This window comes from Typopeltis vanoorti, chromosome 8 (assembly GCF_054136105.1).
Source record: "Typopeltis vanoorti isolate ZY-2024b chromosome 8, IOZ_Tvanoo_1.0, whole genome shotgun sequence".
NCBI classification, from domain to species: Eukaryota; Metazoa; Arthropoda; class Arachnida; order Uropygi; family Thelyphonidae; genus Typopeltis; species Typopeltis vanoorti.
The window spans coordinates 138170756-138195841 of NC_143556.1; the positions used below are offsets into that span (position 1 = coordinate 138170756).

The 25086-nt window shown below is 37.0% G+C and overlaps 1 protein-coding gene across 3 annotated transcripts in view; it reads right to left on the bottom strand.

Annotated features, from left to right (window-relative positions):
- The window catches only part of LOC150104378 (citramalyl-CoA lyase, mitochondrial-like), a 284487-nt gene that overhangs the window by 84321 nt on the left and 175080 nt on the right, over positions 1 to 25086 (bottom strand). For all 3 annotated transcript variants that reach the window (XM_090396962.1, XM_090396963.1, XM_090396961.1), the window contains one exon: positions 10752 to 10865. In XM_090396962.1, coding sequence (XP_090253088.1) covers positions 10752 to 10865 — 114 coding nt within the window. The remainder of the gene's footprint in view (positions 1 to 10751; positions 10866 to 25086) is intronic.

Below are 25086 nucleotides of genomic sequence, written 5' to 3' on the forward strand. Positions count from 1 at the left end.
CTATGGCTACTCCTTTTCCTTGATTGTCATTGTCTGAATATAACATTTTGTATTTATTGCTCACAAAGATCTCACCAGTTTTTGTCTTTTTTGTTTCAGTCACCCCTATTATGTCGATCTGGTACTTATCTAATTCCTCAGCTAGCTCCATTTCTTTGCCATTCAGGCTTTCTTACGTTGATAGTACCGATCTTTAATTCTGGTGATGTTGAGTTGGGGTTTGTTTTCAGATTTGTTCCAGTAGCTGACTTTTCGCTGTTCGCCCTGGTTCCCTGGCGAAAACAACGGGGGCCTTGTTTAACCTGGCGACACCTCAGCCGGCATGAAATTTTGTCATGTCGTACTATCATTTTTTATTTTGGTTTAACCAATAAGAATACAATTTGGTTGGCTAAATTCCAAATTGCCAACCCATCCTCGTTCGTTCAGTATCCAAGTAGATACCCAACAGGGTGCACCACGAGAAGGTGAGGATTGGACATTAGGTCAGAAGCCCTGGTCGGTTCTCCGCATTCCTTTAAAGGCTATGTGGAGGTCTCCTCTCAGTTATACAGCTTTGACCCTTTAGCACCCCCTAGTCAGAATAATATTCTCCAGTTATCGTTTTACCCTTTTCAAGATAATTAATAAACAAAATGCCTTTAACATCCGAAAATGCTGATGCCACGACCTTTCCTGCTGATGGAACTGACTTTGTCTTCTTTGGCATTGAACAACCGGCTTCTGTCCACTCTTTTGATTACTATTTGGATTCTGGTTTGTGATGGTGAATCCAAGTCTCATCCACAGTAATAAATCGACGCACAAAATCAGTTTTATTCTTGTTAAAACGCTCCAAGCACAGTTTGGAGATTTTCATGCGAGTGAATTTTTGATCTGCTGGTTGCAAGTCCGGCACCCATCTTGTGCAAAGCTTTATTATTTGCAATTCTTCATGCAAAATATATCCTACACTTTCTTTTGAAATGCTTATAGTCTCTGCAATAGAGTGCACTTTGACTCACCAGTCATCCAATCCCATACCATGCACTTGATCAATGATTTCTGCTGTTGTTACACTTTTTGAATGTCCTTCATGTGGATCATCTTCAAGGCTGGTACGGCCACATTTAAACTTGGCAGCCCATTTCTTAATTGTCAAAAACAAAGGAGAAGACATTTCTTCCTATGGTTCTGGAGTTCAGCATCATGTTCTTATGAACTAGATCCAGGTTTTTCTTCTCCAATTATGAAAATCTCATTTGATAACCCAAGCAAAGTTGTTACATGTGAGAAACCTGTATCGTAGCAAAATACAAGTTGGAATCCCCTCAGAATGGACACCATGCAACATACATACATACAGCAGTTCATCTTTTATCCGACTTTAAAAACAACAAACCTTCAAATAGCTGGCCCTTGCATGTCAAATGACTTTTGGTACATCACTATGTAATTGTATTTCAGTTATCCCAGACTTCCATTATCAGAACGGAAAATTGCTTTCCTTATGTAGTTTGATAAATAAAATATGGTAGATTTCTGTCTGTTGGGAGTTCATTTTGAGAAATTTTAACTAAAAGCAGTTAATATCATACAGTCTGCTGTGTATGCAAAAACAAGCAAACAACTCTACTAAAGTACATCCCACAAAGTCACTTTCAACACATAGTTCTGTGTGTTTAAAGTGATGCGGAGAGTGATAGTTGAACATCTGTATGCTTGCTCTTCTGGGTATGATCATAGCTTATGTACCAAGACATTGTGCATCATACACAGCATGATGATGTGTAGGTCCTATTATGCGGTGACACCGTGGAGAGTGTTTACATTGAACTTTTTCATTTATCTCAGTGCTACTGACTTAAATTGAACAAAAGACGAAGAATATGGAGAAAAGAGCATAAACAAAGGTTAAGAACAAAAAAAAAGGTCAGTACCATAACTGGGAGGTCTCATCCACCACAAACAGGTACCTCAGATGGGGGGGGGGGATGAATGAGGAATTTTTCTGAGGCATGTGGCAAAAACTTTTATGAACTTCGAATGAATTTATTTTGGCATTAAATCTTCTTTTACAAATAATTTTATAACCGCACGATACTCTATTTTATCCATTTCAAGGGACACAGACAACACTTTTGCTTCATACAGCTGTATAAAACAAACTATTCGATAGAATGACTTGCAATTTCGCATGGATGCTTATGACAGACGTACCAATTTAGGGAAAAAAAAAAAAAAAAACCTTGCGAATAATGTTGCCACCTATGGTCAACAAATTTAGTTTAATCCTTTACCCAAATGTAGGCAAACAAAGTTTGACCCTGAAGTAGTTCAGGACTGAGGCAACTTGTAGTAAAGTTGAACCAAGCTCTCATCACTCCTTGTCTCAGTATCTCCCACAATGCAAAGCACATCTCTTTGCAGACATGTATAAAGCTACATTAAAGGAAGGGCCACTACACAGACCAGTTTCGACCATTATTGAGGTCTCGTCAGTGGGAGGCAGACCCAGAAGTGGTGGTACTAAGGCAGAAGCAATGGAGAGGTCATATTTACTTATACAAGTTGCCAAAGGGTGTACCACTTTATTATTAATTTACTGAGGATTTGGCAACTCGTGTAAGTAAATATGACCTCTCCACTGCTTCTGCCTTAATATCACCACTTCTGGGTCTGCCTCCCACTGATGAGACCTCAATAAAGGTCGAAACCAGTCTGGGTAGTGGCCCTTCACTAATAATGCACAGCTTTATACATGTCTGCAAGGAGATGTACTTTGCATTATGGGAGATACTGAGACAAGGAGTGATGAGAGCTAGGTCCACCTTTACTATGAGTTGCCTCAGTCCTGAACTACTTCAGGCACAAGCTTTGTTTGCCTACACTTGGGTAAAGGATTAAACGAAATTTATTATAGTCTAACCAAGTGGAAAATGAACTACTTCTTCTTCTGCAGCTTGTCCCGCTTAAGCAGGGTTGCTGTTTCTGATAAGTCTCCTCCACATCCTCCTGTCTTGGGCTCTTACCACATCCAAGTCCTTCATCCTCAAGTCCTCTTCCACCAGCGCTCTCCATCCCTTCTTTGGCCGTCCATGCTTCTTCCTCCCTTGCACATCCATCTGCATGACCTTTCTTCCCACACATTCGTCCCCCCCCCTCATCACATGACCAAACCATCTCAACCTTGCCTGCTGTATCTTCGCTCCTAAGTTCGTAACTTTCACCGTTCCACTCACATAGTTATTTCTCAGACGATCCTTTATGGTCAAACTGCACATCCACCTAAGCATTCTCATCTCTGCTTACTTCTGCTCAGTCTCATACCTCTCTCTTCCAGTACTTTCCTCCATCTTTCCAGTTTAGCTGCCACTTCTTCTTTTGAAATTGCACACAGCAAGATGTCATCTGCATACAACATTGTCCAGGGAGCATCTTCTCTCACCTCCTCCATCACCACCTCCATCACAATATTAAACAGAAACGGACTTAATGCTGACCCTTGATGCAAGCCAACTGTCACTTGAAAACTTTCTGTTTGTCCCAGACATGTCCGAACTCTTGTCTTCACATTTCTGTACATCTCCTGCACCAGCCTGACATATTTCTCCGGTACCTTCTTCTCCCTCAGACACCTCCAGACTTCTTGCCTTGGCCCTCTATCGTATGCTTTCTTGAGATCAATAAACACCAGATGTAGCTCCTGTTGTTTCTCTCGAAACTGTTCCATCATCTGTTGTAACCCAAAAATAGCATCTGTCATTGATCGACCATGCATAAAGTCAAATTGTTCCTTTGCAATCTCCACCTCCTTCCTCAATCTTCCATCTAGAACCCTTTCTAGGATTTTCATTGTGTTGGACATCAACTTTATTCCTCTGTAATTCTTACAGTCTTATGCATCCCCTTTACCCTTGTAGATGGGGACAAGAGTTCTTTCCCCTCCATTCCTCAGATATATTTTCCTGTTAGCAAACTTTCATGAACAGGTCCCACAGCAGGTCAATTCCCTCTTTCCCTAGTGCCTTCCATGTCTCCACTGGAATCCTGTCAGGGTCCACCGATTTTCCATTCTTCACGGCCTCCTTCACTTCCACTCTGTGGATGTTCTGCACCATCCCCTCAGAAGGCAGCCCATCTTCTCTGTGAGTCCTCGCATTTTCCTCATTCAAAAGTCCTTCAAAGTATATTCTCCATCTGTTTCTTATATCCACATCCCTCCATAATACTCTTCCTTGTAGATTTGATCTCCTTCACATATAAGATGTCCTTTGCTGCGTTATTTCTACATTTTGCTAGTTGGTAAATTTTTCTCTGTCCTTCCTTTGTTTCTAATCGATCATACAGATCTTGATATGCCATGGCCTTCGCCTGCGCCACAACTCTCTTGGCTTCTTGCTTTCTTTCTCTGTCCTCTTCCACTCCTGACTCATCCCACTTCTGCTTTGCCTTCCTCTTAGTGGAAAATAAACTTCCAACATATTTATTAAGATTAGGTTAATTCTTTAAATCTGTGGCTGATTCTAAAAAAAGTTTTTTAAATTTCTATTTTTTGTGGTGAAGCACAGTAGTTTTTTCATTTGATTCTGTGCACGGTATCTAAGGCATGGTCAACAAGTCCTGACTGACCATACAGATGTATGGTGACAGATATATTTTTTTTATGTTCTTCTAGGTGGATGTTAGCAGATTTCCCAGTTGCAGGTACAAGGAACTTTGTAGACACCTGGAAAAGAGAGAGAGAGAGAGGAGGTAAAGGATCCTTGGGAAAGCAGGTGAGGGTGGCTGGCTTCAGATAAGGTTTGAGCAGGACCATACTTATACATAGGCACACACGGCTCTAGCTGAAGGTCCCAAAAATTAGGGCCAATTTAAGGGCCCCAAACAATGATGGAGAGACCCGAAGCACTTTAGTGCCTCAGGAAAAATATAAGTACAGCCATGGGTTTGAATGCAGTGCACAGGTTGTACCTTTTTTTTTTTTTTTAGATTGCTGGCTATTTTTCTGAGGTGTCTCAAATAAAAGGAACAATGATGTCATTCCTACAGTCAGCATGTTGAGGAATGGGAGAACAATCAATTTGTTGATCTTTTTGACATTGTAGCTATTGCACAGAAAAGTCTAGCAAATAAAGGAGAGTTCAGCTTTAAGTTCAGCCTTGGTAGAATAGAGATGAGAGGTTCTATTAACAAGAGTTTTGATGACACCATTTTGGGAAAGTTTGTGGTGAGTTTTCTGTAAACTGAGAAAGAAAGGTTGCCATTAGAAGATGAGTGATTAGAGTATATAGAAAAAGGAAGGCTATTGTTATTTTCTTTTTCTATAGTGAACTGGATTCTGGGGTATGTATTGTCTGTTGAGATGGAGGAGGAGGAAGGAGTGTAATGTATCTGAGCCACATGGCCAAATAGAAAACACTTATAAACCTTATCTGAAGCTGGACACCCTCTACCAAGGATCCTTGACTTCCTTTCTTCGTTCCAGGTGTCTACAAAGTTCCTTGTTCCTGCAACTTATCATATTATGGTCAAACTGGGTGATCTGCTAACATCCAGCTAGAAGAAGAAAAAATACACATCTGCCAACATAAGTATGGTCAGTCAGGGCCTGTTGACTATGCCTTTACCTTGCACAGAATCAAATGGAAAAAAAACTATTATGCTTCACCAGAAAAAATACAAATTTAAAACTTTTTTTAGAATCAGCAGTAGATTTAAAAGATCAACCTAATCTTATGTAAATGTAAGTTTCTGTGGTTTAGTAGTTATGTGGGGAGTTTTCGATATTGAGAACCATTATTATGTAATTAAAGAGTTTAAATTAAAATACAATTTTATTAATACTGACCATTTTAAAACAAACTTATATTAAAGCCTACCAGTTTCACCAGCAGACTGTCTGGCTTTTTCAAGGCGTTTACAGAAAGACATAAAAACTAGTAAATGCAAATTAAAAGGAACATAAAAAATGTTGTAAACCAACTAGTAGCTAAGGTTACATGTTCGCGTGACAGAGAGGACTTATTGTTCTTATTCATTATCACGCATGCATGTTTGTTGTAAACGTGTAATGTGATTACTGGCTAGCTGTAGGTCAGATTGATTAAGAGAGAGGATCAGGTTTTACCACGAACTGTTTAGAATTATACCCTAATTTCTGTTGAGGTTTCCACCAGTTATGAACACTATTGTGGCTTCCTTGAATAAACGATGTCTGTAGTCATCATCGAGATATGGCATGGAGCTGTTTTGCCACTCTATCATGTGGTTAGACGTACAGAAATGATGTGCTAAGCCGGAAGAGATACTTCTGTTGTGGTTTACATCACCAACATGTTCTTTTTGTCTGATTTCTAAACGTCGTGAAGTTTGTCCGATGTAGGCAAGACCACAGGAGCAGGGAATGTAATATACTCCTGGATATTTGTATAAAGGCACCTTATCTTTTGGGGATCCTAAAACTTGTCTGATGCTGGTGGTTGGTTTGAAGACCACTCTGATGTTGTAGGCTCTTAGTATTCTTGCTATTTGATAAGAAATTGACTTGATGAAAGGGATCACTACAGTAGAAATGTGCTGGGAGTGCGATTCTTCTTGTCTGGGGTTGTCATTGTATAGATATTTTTTGATGATGTTTTGAGGATATCCATTTTGTGATAATGTGTTGGCTATTAGTGAGAGTTCAGTCTGTGTATCCTCCTCTTCTGATATAAACTTTCTGGCTCTATATTTCAACATGTGGATAATGCTCAGTTTGTGTGTCTTGTGATGGTTTGAAGTATAATGAAGATATCTTCCAGTATCTGTGGGCTTTCTGTAAATAGATAATATGACACTGTTTGATTGTTTCTTTATCAAGATGTCTAAAAAATGCAGTTGGTTGTTGTTTTCCACTTCCAGAGTGAATTTTAATCTTGTTATGTATTGAGTTGATTTTATCCACAAACGATTTTAGGTTTTCTACGCTGTCTTGCCATATAATGAAGATATCGTCAACATATCTCCACCATGTAGATGGAAATTAAAGAGTTTAATAAAAATAAGCACTTAAAACCCGACAAGTTTCATCAGGGGCACTGGTACCTAAAAGTTTTACACAACAAAAGCCTTTTAACAATTAATTACACATATTAGATGTTATAACTTCACAACTGTTACATATAACTGATAAACCAGAATACAAATGGTAAATTCATTACTGTATGCATGTGAACATTGGTAGTTGTTATGTTCTGTGGCATCATGCGTGGATCCGTTGCAGTTCAATCTTTGATGAAAGCAGACCATACTTGATGTAAAATTAAACTTTGATTTTTATTGCATTGTTCAGGGATTCTAAGCATTTGTGAGGCTTCTTTAAATTTTCTTGTGAAACAGTTACGATCAATATTTGACATTTTTGTTTGTTGCCAAAGTACTTCATGACCAGTAGTAGTTGTGGGAAATATCAGGCCTAATTTATGCTCTCATCTTTTTTCCTGTGTCTTTTACTTATTCAGACATACAGATCTCTTTCTCCCAACCTTCCTGTCTAGCCTACATAATAATGCCACAAGAGCAATGAATCTCATAAATGCCTGGCTTTTTTTCATGGGGTGATGTGGAGGTTTTGGTGGATGTAGGAATCTTCATATTTTTTGTAAAGGTAACAAAAGCCACTTTTACAAGTACTTGTGGAGCAATGCAGCCACTTTGTCTGTGACATTCTTGTAAGTAATTGCATTCTTGAAATCTTGTTTAAGTGAGTTGCAGGAGATATATTAAGAATTGTTTTTGATTGTCTTGGGTTCAAAACCATTAAGTAGGAGGTTCTGATACTATTTCTGATTCTGAGGTGGTGCGGTTCTTCATTCCTTTTAATCGATGTGCTTGATATATTGTATGCCCTGTCTCCTAAAGTTTTAATTATGCCTATCTTTTGATGGATGGCAGTGTGAAGGGGCATTTAAAACTCTTCCCAGTGTGGTAGGTTTTCTGCATACGGAAAAGGATAACTTTTTCCCTCATCATTTACTGCGACAAGGATATCAAGGAATAGTAATTTTTTGTGTTATTCTAGTTCAAGAGTGAATTTTATATTGGGATGCAAGTTGTCCAGATAATCTTTGCAAGCAATCAGCTCGTCCACCGTTCCCAACCAAATGACAAAAATATCATCGATGTAACATAACCAAATTTTTGGTTTCTTCTGATAGTTTTTTTAATATGTTAGTTTCAAAATTTTCCATAAAGAGGTTGGCTCAGGCTGGAGAAAGGGGAGAACCCATGGCAAGTCCTTCTTTTTTGTTCCCAATATTTGTCTTAAAATATCAAAAAAGTGTTTGAATAGTCCTACAGTGTCTAGTGGGAAAAGGTTTCCAAGTAGATTCACTGATCTAGATTTCTGGGTACATTGGTGAAGAGACAGACTACATCTAAACTTGCTAAGATGTCTGAAGGTTCTATATTTATATCCTTTACTTTTTCAATAAAATGTAAACAATATTTTACAAATCATTCTGTTTTTCTTATGTGTGTGTGGTGATATCAGATTTGACAGATATTTTGCAAATTTTGAGGTCAGAGAATTCTCCCATCTACAATTGGCCATAACAGAATATCCTTGTGTATTTTTGGAGCGTCATAAATTCTTCGAACTAATAGATATTTTGATGATAAAGATTTTTTTCAAATTCTTCTGGCCAATTAGGTAACTTTTTAATCAAGTCATTGGTTTTATTATGTGTGCGCCATGTTTGATCCCTGTCTAAGGATGAATAGGTATTGGAATCGTCTAGCAGGTGCAGTTCATTTATCTTGCATATTCATCTGAATTCATAACCACTGCTGTATTTCCTTTGTCAGCCATGACTATTACTATGTTTTTATCTCATCTGAATTCTTTAAGGGCTATTAACTCTGATTTTGGTAAGTTTCTACATGGTAATTTACATTTTAGCAATAAGGCTGAAGTTTGTATGCAGGTGAGATCTGCCGGATCTCTAGGAAGATTGCAAATTCCTTTTTCAATTTGCACTATGATGTCTATTTTTGGAATGTTCTGTGGAGATAAGACAAAATTAAAACCTCTCATTAGGAGATTTTTTCTTTTTTAGACAGGACTTTGGAAGAAAGATTGATGACAACTTTACACTGATCTAGATGTTTTTCTTTTTCTTGTTGAAGCAAGTTAAAATTTCTTATCAAATTATATTTCTTTTTATTTGCAACCACTGTGGCTTTGTTGGATGTAATTCTGTCAATGCTATCCCATGGGTCAGATGGTAGCAATGTAGCTAATTCACTACATATAGTAAACGTATCTTGATCAATCTCTGAAAGCTCTGATCTAATAGCTGTGATCTGTTCTCTTAAGATAACTAGTTTTGTTTTCTGTAGATTCTATTTGCTTTGGCTGAATGGAATGGCTATTTAATTCTTACAAATTGAGGTACAATATCATTGTCTCTACACTGAACTAGAAAAATTACACATTAAACATTAGAACTTCATCAACTAATTAACATTTCTGGTTCGATGTAGAGACAATGATATATTGTACCTAAATTCGTAAGAATTAAACAGGCGTTCCAAACAGGCACTGAGACATTGTCTGGTAGTACAATATGAGACTTGCAACACAGAAGAATCGAATATTTTAAATCCTTTCTCAGTGCTTTCACTCCATTAAGCCTCTAACATGAGAATGCAGAAGTTTGATTAATGAATGGTTTGATTAGTAGTGTATTTGATAGTGAGACTTCTCATGATGAAGCTTTTGATTTCCATGGACATTTGATGATAGTAACAATAATAAATGAGAACGACTGCCTTTATAGTCCGACCACAGAAGAGAGAGCTCTTGTTGGCAGACTGCCAGGAAGAGTCAATTCATGTTGAAGGGGAGAAAGAAATATGGCAATGAACAAATTGGTCAATAAAACGTGAAATCACATGCTTTATCAGTAAAATTTTCAAACTGTTATACAAGCAAAATAGTTACCACTTTAAAAACTACAATGATCATAAAAGAGAAGTTAATTTTCCAACGTGTAATAATAAACAACTCATCCCACAATACGAATTGATTACCCTATTATCGGAATGGATTCTTCTTCTGTTGACATGCACAGAAGTGTCGAAGGGTCTCATATCTGTGGGCGTACTATAGCTGCATCCCAATTGCTAAGTCAAGAGGATAGATTGAAGACAGTTGGAATATTTCAAGCCTTTTTCCATATCTTTGAGAAATTAATTATTGATATTAAAATGTTAACTGTTTTTTTTTTTTTTGCCTACTTCAGTTTGTCTACTACTATGTGAATCCATTAATCACCATACCTACCTTGACATGTAATATACATCCATAATTACATAGATGTGAAATGTCTATTGAAATCAATATAATGTTTGGATATTATAGAAATAATAAGAATATGAAGCATATATTTTTGATATATTTTATCCGTGTTGTGTGGCTGTTTGAGTGGTTAAATCATCATCATTGCAATATCGAATGTTAATACAGAAATTCAAAAATCATGTCATCTGAATTTATCATTTCTGAAAATCTATGGTATCTCTTTCACAATTTGGTTTTCAATGATTAAGATTTTTTGTTTGTTTGTTTGCAATGTCTATTTTTAAACAACAAGTAGTGTATCAGTGCACATCATTTCCTGAGAAATGGTGATTAACAAAATACAGATTATGAGAAAATTTCTTATTTTGAAATCCACATGTTTGATAGAGAAGATATGATTAATAATAATGACTTATTCAAGACTAACCTTTATAATCTATGTAGACTATATCAATAACTTGTAACTGGAAGGCTTTAGCAACTACCACAATTAGTTGTCGAGCCATTAACAATTCCTGAGCTTGGGGTGTTCTTGTAGCACCTTAAAAAAGTATATAATACTATGATCAGTGATTAAAAAGTGCTGAGGAAGTTAAAAAAAAAACAAAAAACAGTGCTTTCTCCATTATCTGAATCTCATATAATGAAAATGTTCTGGTTGGTTGAACCTACATTGACACACTAACCTAATTTATGCACACAATACCTATCATACTTCTCCTTAAACTCATTCACAGATGAAGAACTCAAACCACCTCTGGCAATGCATTTCACACATTCCATCCTCCAAGTAAAAAATCTAGTCCTAACACTTTTGTTAACCACACTCTTATACAATTTCCAGGGATGATTCCTCGTTCTCTCTTCCCACAGTGTACAGAAAAAAGTCACTAGTATCAATCCTATAAAACCCTATTATAAATTGGCATAAATAAATAAATTCACATAAATTATTCAACAACCTATAAAACCCTTTTAATAATTTATATGGTTCTATCATATGTCCTCTCTTATGCCTATCAGCTACACAGACCTTCAATCTATTATATTATAAATTATAAATTAACATAAATTATTCAACAACCTATAAAACCCTTTTAATAATTTATATGGTTCTATCATATGTCCTCTCTTACGCCTATCAGCTACACAGACCTTCAATCTATCCTCACAGGAAACATTCCACTTGCCTCTGGATCCTCTCCACCACTTCATCACTAAGGATTCTGGGTGAGCAGATCTGTGTGCAATGGTCCAGATGTGGCATTATAAAATGGAACGGTAACTTCACTATCCCTGCTTGTCAGTGTGTTTTTCAACAACCATGTAATTTGATGTGCTGCTTTGGCCACCTATGCAATATGCCCTCTAAAATTCAGTTCTCTGTCCAATAATGTCAATACAATAATGCTCAAATCCTTTGCCTTGTCAACTTCTTGCAGTTCAATTCCATTAATATAGTACACAGCATGTGTACTATATTAATGGAATATATTACCTTACACTTTAAACTGAGTCATTCACCTTTGCCATTCTGCCAGCATATTTATGTCATCTTGCAAAACATCTACATCACCTTCATTGACTATTGCTCTTCCCAATTTTGCATCAACAGATAGACATCTTCTGTCAAATTATTTCCAATATCATTCATGTACAAATTAAACAACAGAAGATCAAGTACTGAGCCATGGGGTACAATACTAGAAAACAAATGTCATCTGCCTTCTTCTGGACTCAGCTCCTCCATAAACCACTCGTTGATATCTGTCCATTAGTCACCTTCTAATCCAGATCATCAGCTTCAGATCCGTTCCCATTTGCCTCCAATTTATGCAAGAGAGTTACATGTGGAATCCTGTCAAATGCCTCTGCAAAGTCCACCAGCATCATCGAGTAAGCATTTCCTTTATCCAACTCCACTGTTACTTTATTATAAAAAGTAAGTTACTAAGGCAAGGCTTAACACATCACAAAACCATGTTGCCACTTATAAAATATCATATTTCTATCTGCCCAGTCCTGAATTCTAATTTTTATTTCTAATTCTAATTTTTTCCTAAACCTTAACCACCACTCCTGATATACTGATTGGTCTATAATTTGCTACTTCTGCCTTGGAGCTTCCCTTATGCAGTGGAATTATTTCCCCCGCCTTCCACTCTATTGGAACTTTACTGGAACTGAGGCTTATATTAAACAACTTGGTCAGATGAAGTGCTAATTCTCTTGCACACATTCTCATAACACTGGGTCGATATGCAATCTAACCTTATGGCAGTGTTAGCATTAAGTTTCTGCAATATACTAAGCACCTCTATTTCTTCTATCTCTAGTCTCTCATCAGTCAATGACACATTCGGCATTGCAATATCACAACCAAGACGATAACTTTTGCAAAAACGACTGCTTAGTAACTCACTATTTGATTTGCTTCTGTTACTTCCATATCATCAATACTTTTAAAGTCATCCTTCCATAGCTATTCCTCCTTTTACTTTCTACACAAAGATTGTCTCTGGAAATACTAGTAGTGGTGGTGGTCGGCGGTAGTTGGCGTTGGTGGTTTTATATATAATTGTCTTTTTACAAAATGAGAGTAAATAATGTTTCACAAAATGAAAACAAAAAATGACTAGCAGTGCTAGGAACTTAAGAAGCTACAAGAAAAGAATGATAGAAATTTCAGGGATTATTGGAGTGAAGTAGTAGCAGTATCAGACTGCATACCCAGGATCAGGAAGATAAATGAAGTAGAGGTAAAGTGGATGAGTAGTGGTTTGAAGCAGGAGCTGCAAAAAACAGAGGGAATTATAAAGACAAGGGTGATATGCATACTCATGAGCAGTGCCAAGTAAATTAGCCAAGCAGTAAATTAGCAAATTAGCCAAGCAGGCCAAAGTAAACCCCAAAGTTTTTTTTTCTTTCAACGATAACCACAGTAATTAACTTTAATGAAATAAAGGTACAAATATTTTGTACTGAAATTAACAGTACGTCATCAGTGTAGAACAAACAGTTAAAAGGAATGGAATACAAAGAACAGAAGAGTCGGTGGATTACCAATTAAAGATTTCTTTCAATGTATCGAGGAAGAGAAAGAATGATTATGGAAGGATAAATAGAATGCAGAAGATAGGACGGTGACAAGCAGAAGAAAGAGTTGAATGGGATCACTTTGCAAGGCTGCATCATTGAGGTAGACATTCAGCAACTGCTGCTGATGTGACAGAGACCCACAAGAATTCAGATATATGAACCTGGAGGAGATCAGCATATCTCATGATATTTTTTAATATCATTAGAATACAGCAGTGAGACTAGACAGCATGTTGGCCTGTGTGCTATGAGAATGTGCAAGAGAAATGGTAGTGCCTCAGTTTAATCTAAGTCTGCTCTGTCAAGGTTCCCAGGATGCACAAATAGGGTACGATATTTCCATTACATAAAAGTAGCTAGAAAGAAGTAGCAGACTATAGATCAGTTAGTATTTCAGGAGTGGTAGTTAAAGTATTGAAAAATCAAGTTAAATGTAAAATATGTAAAATCCAGGAATGGGTGGACAGACATGTGATATTCTATGATTGGATACATGGCTTTGTGAACAGTAGATTCTGCCTTAGCAATTAACTCACATTTTACAATAGAGTGAAAGCAGAATTAGATAACGGAAATGGCTACATCATGATACTACTGGACTTTGCAAAGGCATTTGACAAAATACTTCATGGAAAACTAATATAACTTGGAACTAATGGGAACGAATATGAATCTGGTGACAAGGATGAGGAGCAGTTGCTTACTGACAGACATCAGAGTAGCATATGGAGCGGAATGTGTAGAAGAATAAGGGTGGCTAGTGGAGTGCTACCACTCTTTAAATTTGTATATTAATGATATAGGAAATGCTTTAAGGTGGGTGATATTCAGTTGTTTGATGACAACATAAAAATGGGAAGGATAAGAGTTGATAAAGGTGATGTAGATATCCTGCAGGATGATTTAAATAATTTAAGCATTAAATTTTTCAATTCAATGTTGAAAAATGTAAGGTTATGCACTTTGGGATGCAATGACTGCATACTGTGCATTACATTAATAATACTGGAATGCAGAAAATTGATGTGGCTTTTGGGATTTGGGGAAAAAGAGGGCATATTGCAAAAGTTGGAAAAACAGCTTCAAGGTTTACATAGATATTGAAAATCACACTGTACAACTTAAAATAGAGAGGTTACTATCCCTGTTATGAAGGTATGATTTGGCAATATCTTGACTAATATTCATAAATTTAGTCACCTGGTATTCTTGGAGATCAGGAGGTGGTAGAGAGGATAGATGAGTGACCAAGCCACTGACAGGTCAGTGGAATGCTCCCTATAAGAATGAAAATGCTCCCTACACCCTATCATAGGGTGTAGATTGTAACATTCAGTAGATAGTACTGAATGTTATGTAGGTGACAGGTGTGTAGTTGTAACATTCAGTAGATAGCCAGAAGAGAGGGGGGGGGGGGAGCCTTAATAGAAACTTATAAGTTACTAAAGAATTTCATAAGAGACCAAAAAATTTTTTTTTCAATGCATGACGAATAGAGAAAGAGAACTAGGGATCACCTATAGGAGTTGTATGCAAGTGACATTAGTAAGGGAGAGCAGACTAGATTTTTTGCTTGGAGGGATGAATGAGCGGAAATCAGTTCCAGAAGTAGTTGCGAGCACCCTGACAGTGAATGTGTTTAAGGAGACTCCATGGAGATGCCTGTATAATAATAATACAGCATCATCTGCATAAAGTAGAGTTGGGCTAACGTATCCAATTATAATATCCCTTTAATGCCACTTTCCTTCATAATACACATACCAGCCACTGAATTAGAAACTTCCATTTAATACCATGTTGGACCTCCTTTAGCAACCACAATACTGATCCTCTTCAATTACCTGTGTATAGTTTAGTGAGATATGGGTCAGGAATAGCCTTCAGCCAATGCTTCAGTCAATAGCTATACACAGGAAGCTCTGCCCATGCAAGCCTTCTCACATGATGGCGATCTCGTTCTTGACAGACTATTTTAGGAGACCAGAGTTACACCTCTTAGACAAGCAATGCGGGCTATTTTTACAATCATTAAGCACCCAGGTTATTTCACCTTTTGAGAAACCAGTCAGCTCTGCTGCTGTTAAAATCATGGTTCTGTTAAATTTGTGATTTTTGTAAACTTCATAAGAGAATTTACTTGATTCACAATTTAACAAGTAGAAACCTTAATAAGAAAATCATGCTTGCATCTAAGTATAAAATGAAATAAATATATTGAAAAGAATAATTGTTAACCCGTATAAGAACATTGATTGTATAATATTAGAAAATTGAGATAATTAATTTACAGTATTTAGTTATAAGTTTTTTGCATGTAAAAGGCTTGCTTGTTATACACTTGAAACAAGAGATTGTAAGTTATGCTAATTTTCAGAAAAAAATAGGTGAGCTGATAGAGTTTAATAAAGCTGACTCATAGGGTTACCTAGAACCGAAGTAAAGTCCAAGGTCACAGTTCCCAATTTAGACACTGCCACGGGTCAGTCGCGTGCACACGGCCCACCAAAGATGGAAGGTTCAGCAGGGAGATGCCACCCTAACAGGTTATGATAAACGTATCCTAATGTCGGGGGGAGGGGGGGAATTAATTGCAGGAGGTGCCGGTAGGATCATAATATAAAAGGGTTAGGAACCCCCCCACACACACACACAAGGTCTTTTGCCAGTTTTTGTTTGGAGGTTACCTTATGCAGTTTCCTGAGTAACGGTCAGGAGTCCCCTCCATCCGCCATGACATGGAACATTAGTAAGTGGGATTTAGGTCCCCTTTTCCTACCATCAAGAACAAAGGATGCCACATAGTCGGGAAGAAAGGTATTTTCCGTATACTAAGCCAACCCTAGTCTAAAGGAAGGAGACTATCAGTGAAAATTGTGGATATCCTCATAGCAAATCTGATGACTGTAGAACAGCAGATAGATCGTGTTTCCTTAGAAGAAGCCTGATATGCTTCAACCGAGATGGCTCTCATGTTCCGAAGTACCCCAAATATGTCCCACTACAGAAGGAGATTTTCTTCAGGAATCGCAGACAAGTAATGTCTAGTAGAAGAGTTTCATCAAGCGGTATTGTGAAAAGTTTTATGTTAATTCTATTAATTTAATATGGCTGTAATTGTAATTCATATTACTAAGCAATTGAAGGACTTGAATGAGAGTTGAACTAGGACTTTAGCTCACTTAATAGTATAGAGAAAGAGGGAACTAGTTTATCAGTATTACTGAAAGAGCGATAGTGTGTATAGCTATTTACCCTTAACTGAGAAAGGTCAAAAGAATTGAATGTGGCGTTTATTGTAGCAACGGAATTGCTAAGCCCACATAACTTGTAAAATGAATATGCGTAATCCATTTGTGTCTAATTGAATTATTGCAGGTGAAAGATTTAAGCCAACTTAATCATTGACGGGAAAGCCCCTTTATCTTGTGTGTGTAGAGTCCTTTGTGGAGGCATAACAGTTTATCCCACGTGCTAGTGTGAAATTTTCAAATTTTGTATTTTGCTTATCTTATTAACATTGTATCATCTTAGTATTGAATTATAGTTTTTAGAATTTAATGTACGCTATTGTATTTATGAGTTTAATAAACTTTTGCTTATCAAATATTCAGTTGTCTGAAATTGCCATTCAATGCACCATTTGTTATAATATACGAACCTATGCACGGGGGGGAGTTAAGTTACGAGATCAAGGTTATGACTGCATGATTATTTCAATTCTAGACTTATTTAGCATTTTGTTTCTTGTTTTAAATTTCTTTTTAAACTAAATATCCTAAATGGCGCAGCTTTAAAAAATAAATGTTTTAGGATACTAAGAGGAGCAAGAGCTTAGATTTCTAGTACGGAGGTGACGATACGCAAAGAAAAAAGATAAGATATATAAAGGAAGGGAAAGTATAAAGGAAATATATAAATAAACAAGAATGGGACACAACATAAATGGCACAGGTGATAGGATGTGGTTTAGCTAATTAAACTTAGAGTATAAGCTATTCACAGCAAGTTGGTTTTGGATTTGGATCACAACTGAAAGGCAAAAGTTATAATTTGTGTATTGTTGGAAAATTTTTGTATATTTTGCTGTAAACTGGATGCAAACATGACGGATCCCTCTAGTAGTTTAGGCATGAATGATAGTGAATTTTTTCGGTATATTAACCCCAGCAAGTGTTCCCTCAGTTTTCGGGCGAAGATTCCGACGATGTCATTAGTTTTTTCTGTTACATAGAAGAGCTTAGAAAGGTTGGAGGATGGACTGACTTTCAGTTGTTATTCTTGCTCCGTAGTAAACTGGTGGGGAAGGCAAAAACCTTCCCTTACTCCTCTCCCATCCTCAAAGAGACCCTAGATTAATCTCGCTTTAAGACAGTCCTGATTTCTCAGTTCTCCAAACTGGGAAGTTTAGGACCAAATTTGTGGAAACTCCAGAGGTGCACACAGAAGGATAGGGAGAGTGTGGCCAAATTTCACAACAGATTACTAACGGTGGCAAGTACCCTGAGTGTCCAAGGTGAAGAAAAGCCTCACCTGGACTGGGCCATCTTCCAGCAGTTCAGACAGGGAGTCAAAGCAGAATAAAAAGAGACTGCATTTAACAAAAGGTTGACCAATCTATGTGACTGCTACAATGCTGTCAAAGAACGTGAACAAATGCTTGGAGACCTCCATCCCGCAGCTGTTCCAGGTCTAGTCAATGTAGTCAAAGAGAAAGGAAATCCAGAAAAGAGGCATGAACAAATCAAAGAAAATACGGAAAAGAGAGAAAGACCTAAGGTGAGAGAAGGGATAGAAGAGAGTGATAGACTATTGATAAATAAATTGACACGGTCCTATGCTGATACAGATAATATCAAGGCCTTGGTCAGACAAGAAATAGGAATTCTCCAAAAGCCTATTATGGATCGGTTGGATGAGGTGATGACACAACTGGGAACTTTGTCTGTAAGGACCCAAGAGCCTAGTCATAGCAGAACTGAAGAAATCACTAGGTTAATATGAGAAGAAGTTGAGCATCTACAAAGACCTCTTCTCGATCGGTTGGATTCAGTAATGCAGATGCTATCAGAAATCACTCCCAACAAGCAACAGTAAATCCTCCGAGTCAAGGGAGAACTATTGATCTGAGTAATGGTAGAGAATCCCCAAAGTGCTTCAAGTGCGATAAGATTGGATGCCTTGCTGATGACTGTTATGTAAATAGGAAATGCTTCGGTAAGGGCCATAATAGAGAGTTAAACTCGCACACTTATACGAGCAGAGTATGGAATAAAGGGCAAGGAAAGAAGGAGCAGCCTAATGGTGATAGCCAGTGCATATGGAAAACAGTTCAAAGCCTTGCTGGACACTGGAGCCCAGTCGTCCATCATGTCTGAGAACTTCTTTATGACAATACAGCCCTATATTAAGGATAATATCACCCATCTCAGGTGACATGTGAGAATATCAGGTGTTACAACCTCCAGCACTCACGCTTCAAGATCGATGAATCGCAAGATATACCTACCGGAATTCAAGTTGTGTGTTTGGCAAGAGTTTCTGGTCCTGTCAGGGTCCTCTCTCCCACACATTAAACTGATTCTGGGTAATGATTTCCTGTCAAGTTATAAATTTAGGTGTGATTATATAAGGAGGGAGACATACCTGCTAGAAAGGAAGCAGATCAAAAGAAAAGACCACAATCGTCGTCTAGGAGAAAGCTTTAATATAAATGCCCCCGTAAGTAAGAAGAATAATGTTAGATGTCAAGGAGAGCAGGAGAATCCAGTCTCAGACAGACAGTTCTCCAGGTACACTCGGTTTGGAGAGTGCACTGGAACAAGTATACCAAATGAACGATGTCAACCAGGGTGGGGGAAAGGAACTATGAGAACTGGAATCAAGATAGGATACGAGAACAAACCAGGTATAACCTTAAGCCCCAACAAATGATAAGGTAGACCACAGGAAGGGAGTTTATACCCTAAGTGAACATACCTCTGATGAACGGAGTTCTGATGAAAGGATCTTAACCTGGGATGCATCTTGGACAGCTAACCGAGGTGCAAAAGAAGGCATAAGTAGGGCAAATAGAAGAAAGAAACTTAAAAAGAAAAAACACAGTCAGGATAAAGCACATAAGAGATTTCAGTGCCTACAATTTACCAGGTGTTTCTTCAATATGCAGCAAATTGCTGAAGGAATGAGGAGAGAAGGAATAGAAAGTTTGTCAGTTGACAGAAAGGAATCCATGGGGATGAATTACACCAATAGAAAGCTAAATGACAATGTTGTCAAAAACAAGGGCACACTTTACTTCTACAATCTGGGGAATCCACAGCATGAAGCATGGATAAGGAGCAGGAAATCCTTGACAAAATTTGGAACCCTGGATGCAGGGCCAGTCGGAGAGTATCTGATACCCCTAGGCAAAGAAAATTTAGGCATTGGAAGTTCCCCCCCCCTTGGTTAGAGTATAATAAATTTAGTTTAATCCTTTATTTTTTGCATCATGGGAGATACTGAGATAGGAGTGTTGGTAGCTTGCTCCACCTTTGCAAGGAGTGCCCTGGTGTTGTACCACCTTGCCCCAGTCCTGAAGATACTTTCAGGTGCAAACTTTGTTTGCTCACACTTGGATAAAGGATTAAACTAAATTTATTATACTCTAACCAAGTGAAAAATAAACTTCCAACATCTTTCTCTAAATCCAGAGTAATTTATTAAAAAAGGGTGGCACACCATTTGGCAACTCCTATAGGTAGAGATGACCTGCTAATGCTTCTGCCTGGTATCTCCACTTGGGGCTGGCTCCCACTGAAGAGACCTCAATAAAGGTCAAAACTAGTCTGGGTTGTGGCCCTTCCCTTATTGCATAACATTAGACATATCTGCAAGGAGATGTGTTTTGCATCATGGGAGATACTGAGATAGGATCGTTGGTAGCTTGCTCCACCTTTGCAAAGAGAGCCCTGGTGTTGTATCACCTTGCTCCAGTCCTGAAGATACTTTCAGGCGCAAACTTTGTTTGCTCACACTTGGATAAAGGATTAAACTAAATTTAAAATTTAGGCATCCCTATACATTGTCTCTCTCTATATATTTGTTATACTCACACAATTACACGTACACCTACACATGCGGATATTCATAAAAATAGATCATCGCACCTAGGCGATTGCCTAGGTTCGCCTAATGATAAAATTGGCCCTGCCTGGATGTAAGAAAAAATTTATGAAACATTTTTTTAAAGAGGGAGGGAACCTTTGTTAAATTTGTGATTTTTGTAAACTTCATAAGAGAATTTACTTGATCACAATTTAACAAGTAGAAACATTAGTTTCTTGATCTAAGTATAAAATGAAATAAATATATTGAAAAGAATAATTGTTAACTTGTATAAGAACATTGATTGTATAATATTAGAAAATTGAGATTGATGGTCAGGAGTCCCCTCCGTCTGGCACGACATGGAACATTAGTAAGTGGGATTTAGGTCCCCTTTTCCTACCATTGAGAACAAAGGATGCCACATAGTCGGGAAGAAAGGTATTTTCCGTATACTAAGCCAACCCTAGTCTAAAGGAAGGAGACTATCAGTGGAAATTGTGGATATCCTCATAGCGAATCTGATGACTGTAGAACAGCAGATAGATCGTGTTTCCTTAGAAGAAGCCTGATATGCTTCAACCGAGATGGCTCTCATGTTCCGAAGTACCCCAAATATGTCCCACTACAGTAGGAGATTTTCTTCAGGAATCGCAGACAAGTAATGTCTAGTAGAAGAGTTTCATCAAGCAGTATTGTGAAAAGTTTTATGTTAATTCTGTTAATTTAATATGGCTGTAATTGTAATTCGTATTACTAAGCAATTGAAGGACTTGAATGAGAGTTGAACTAGGACTTTAGCTCACTTAATAGTATAGAGAAAGAGGGAACTAGTTTATCAGTATTACTGAATGAGCGATAGTGTGTATAGATATTATTATATGTAATTTATCCTTAACTGAGAAAGGTCAAAAGAATTGAATGTGGTGTTCATTGTAGCAACGGAATTGCTAAGCCCACATAACTCTTCTAAATTAATGTGTCTAATTGAATTATTGTGTCATATTATTGTGCTTAAGCAGGTGAAAGATTTAAGCCAACTTAATCATTGACTCTACACACACATATCTTGTGTGTGTGTGTAGTGTCCTTTCTGGAGGTATAACAGTTTATCCCACGTGCTACTGTGAAACTTTCAATTTTTGTATTTTGCTTATCTTATTAACATTGTATCATCTTAGAATCGAATTGTAGTTTTTAGAATTTAATGTACTCTATTGTATTTATGAGTTTAATAAACTTTTGCTTATCAAATATTCAGTTGTCTGAAATTGCCATTCAATGCACCGCTTGTTATAACGCATGAACCTATGCGCGTGGGGGGGGGGGAAGAAAAAGTTAAGTTACGAGATCAAGGTTACGACTGCATGAATATTTCACTTCTAGACTTATTTAGCATTTTGCTTCTTGTTTTAAATTTCTTTATAAACTAAATATCCTAAATGGCGCAGCTTTAAAAAAGAAATGATTTAGGATTCTAAGAGGAGCAAGAGCTTAGATTTCTAGTATGGAGATGACGATACGCAAAGAAAAAAATAAGATATATAAAGGAAAGGAAAGTATAAAGGAAATATATAAATAAACAAGAATGAGACACAACAGTTCCAGCCAGACAGGCTCCCTCAATAAGCCCTTTATCAAACTCCAAAAGTTCTTTTGTTTATCCCATTGTGATGTACATAACTGACTATTACTAACTAGCTGCAGTCTTAAATAATTATCTAGAACATCTGGTGATGCACATGATCAAGTATTTTGCATATATACTGCATAAGTGATGTTTACATATATCTGCATAAAGGTTTCTAATTCATAGGTGGGTACATGCATGATAATGAATAACATTGGAGATATTGTTCATCATTGTCTCATCCTGATTCTACGTCAGACACTTGACTGTTTACTTACAATTCAAATACAGACTAGATATTCCCTAACATAATGTCACATTTACACCATATAATAGTATGGTGTAAATGGGACATTTGCACCATACATCTTTTCTCTCAGCACCTTGTGTGCCTTTTCCAGAGCTATGAAACTTAAATAGATCCCTGTTATATTTGTATGAGTTCTCAATAATTCACCTTCGAGTGAAAATCAAATCCTAATAATCTCTATTTGGCCTGAACTGAGTATTTTTTCTACATTTTTTTCCCTCCACAAATTTTCTTAGTCTCAAGTTATGCTTGCATAAATTTCACCTGTATATGCAACAGGGAATATCTCTGTAAATCTTATAATCCAATTTCTCTTTCTATAAATCATCATCAGAACATCCAGAATTTAACATACTGATCAGAATTTTGTGAATTATATAGTCCAGCCATTGTCAAACCTTTATAGTTCTATATATGAGTATTTCTGATTCAATATCATAAATTCCAGCTTCTGACATTCATGCCTTTTTATGTAATGATACATACTCCTGATTGCATTCCTCTTCAATATTTTCTACAACTGGCTTGTTTCATTTACCAACCTTTCAAAATAAACACAAAAATAATCATGGTGTGAACCTTGAACTCTGCTGATGTCGAGTTAGATATATTCCAGGATATGTTTCAGTAGCTGACTTTTCACTGTTTGTCCTGGTCCCTGATGAAAACAATGGATGCCTTATTTAACCAGACAATGCCCCAGCTAGCACGAAATTCTGTTATGTTCTACCATCATTTTGCATTATGGTTTCAATCAATAAGAATACAATTTGGTTGGTCAAATTCCAAATTGCCAGTATATCCTTGTTCGTTCATCATCCAGGTCTTTCTTTTAATTCATTCATAGTGAAGAATTTATGGAGACACAACACACGTGTTAGAATAATTACTTTACTTAACATTAGGAAAGTAACATTCGACGTTTCAAATGTTACTTTTCACTCTCCACATGATGATGACCACTGTATTGAAGTCATCATCATGAAAAATGCATATGTATAAGATACAAACTACATGACACTGCACTATACAAAAGTAAGATGAATCTAAATGTTTGTTAATCATTTAAACTAGCTTGGCCTCTTGCAGAAAAAATAAAATATAAACGGAACTACATTAAACATCTTTAAAGTCCTCTCGAATTGAGATTTTCTTCTGCTTGGCTTGTTCTTGTTGCTATACGGATTGCAGATGGATCCTCCACATCCTTGGAATGATTAATCCATCATGGTGCACCATGAGAAGGTGAAATTTGGTCAGAATCCCAAGTCAGTGCTCAGCATTCTTTAAAATGCTACATGGAGGTCTCCCAGTTATCCAGCTTTGACCCTTAAGTACCCCCAAAAAAAGACTTTAGCATATTAAATAGGGGTAGCTCATGCATAGGCACTGCGGAACTGCGGTACCCCCAATTTTTCTCAATATATAAATATATTTATTAATTTATTTATATTTGCTTGTAATATTTAATTTTATCACCAACAATCCTATAAAATTCTCTTATTTTGTATAAAAAAATAATAAAAATCCATCTTGTAGCACTTAGAAGGGTAAGGATGCCAGCAGCACTGTGTTTACACAAAGTGTCATATTGCTATGCACAGAAGCATATGCACATCATAGTGAGATGTGAGCTATTAGCATAATGCTGCACTGTCTGTTTCGCAGTTCCACTGTTATTTATATGCAGTTTGCGCCAGTAGTAGAGCGTTCATAGTGCTTATCGTGTTTACTCCATCTCTAAATATTTGGATGTTACAATTAGAGGATTTAATTGTATCTGTACATCATACAGCTATGATGACTAGCAACATAGGGATGTAGAAAATAATAGATTGGAACAGAGAGCAGAGAGAGAGAAGTGGTTGAAAATTCAAAGTTATGGAATAACATGATAAAATAAAGATACCAAGAAATTATATACTTGGTTTAATCCTTTATCCAAGTGTAAGCAAACAACGTTTGCACCTGAAGTATTTTCAGGACTGGGGCAACTTGTATATAGAAGCTAATGATTTCATATCACTTGCCTTAGTATCCCATAATGCAAAGTACATGTCCTTGCAAACATGTATAATGCTATGCATTACAGGAAGGGCCACTACCCAGCCTGGTTTCAACCTTTATTGAGGTCTCGTCAGTCTCATCTTCAACCTTAGTATCACCTCTGGGAGACAGACCGAGAGGCGATACTAAGGCAAGTGATGTGAAGTCGTTAGCTTCTATATACAAGTTGCCCCAGTCCTGAAAATACTTCAGGCACAAACTTTGTTTGCTTACTCTTGGATAAAGGATTAAACCAAGTATATAATTTCTTTTTATCATTAATTTATAGTATAACTAAGTGGAAAAACTTGCAACAACATGGAATAACATGGATTGAAATTTTTTGTAAAATTAATTAAATAATAAAATGGAAGTTTTATTAAGAAGTACACAGACAAAGTCTGTTAATGACAGTTGATATGCAGATAATTTTATAGTACTTTTTTACAGGAATTTCTTTACCTGAGGAAGAAGTAAAGTGACTATTGACAATTCATCTCCTTAGTGATTTGAAGAGAAGAAATTTTAACATATGTACCTCCACAGGGCCGTTTCGTGGGTTTGAGCTGGATGCAAAATTTTTGTGTC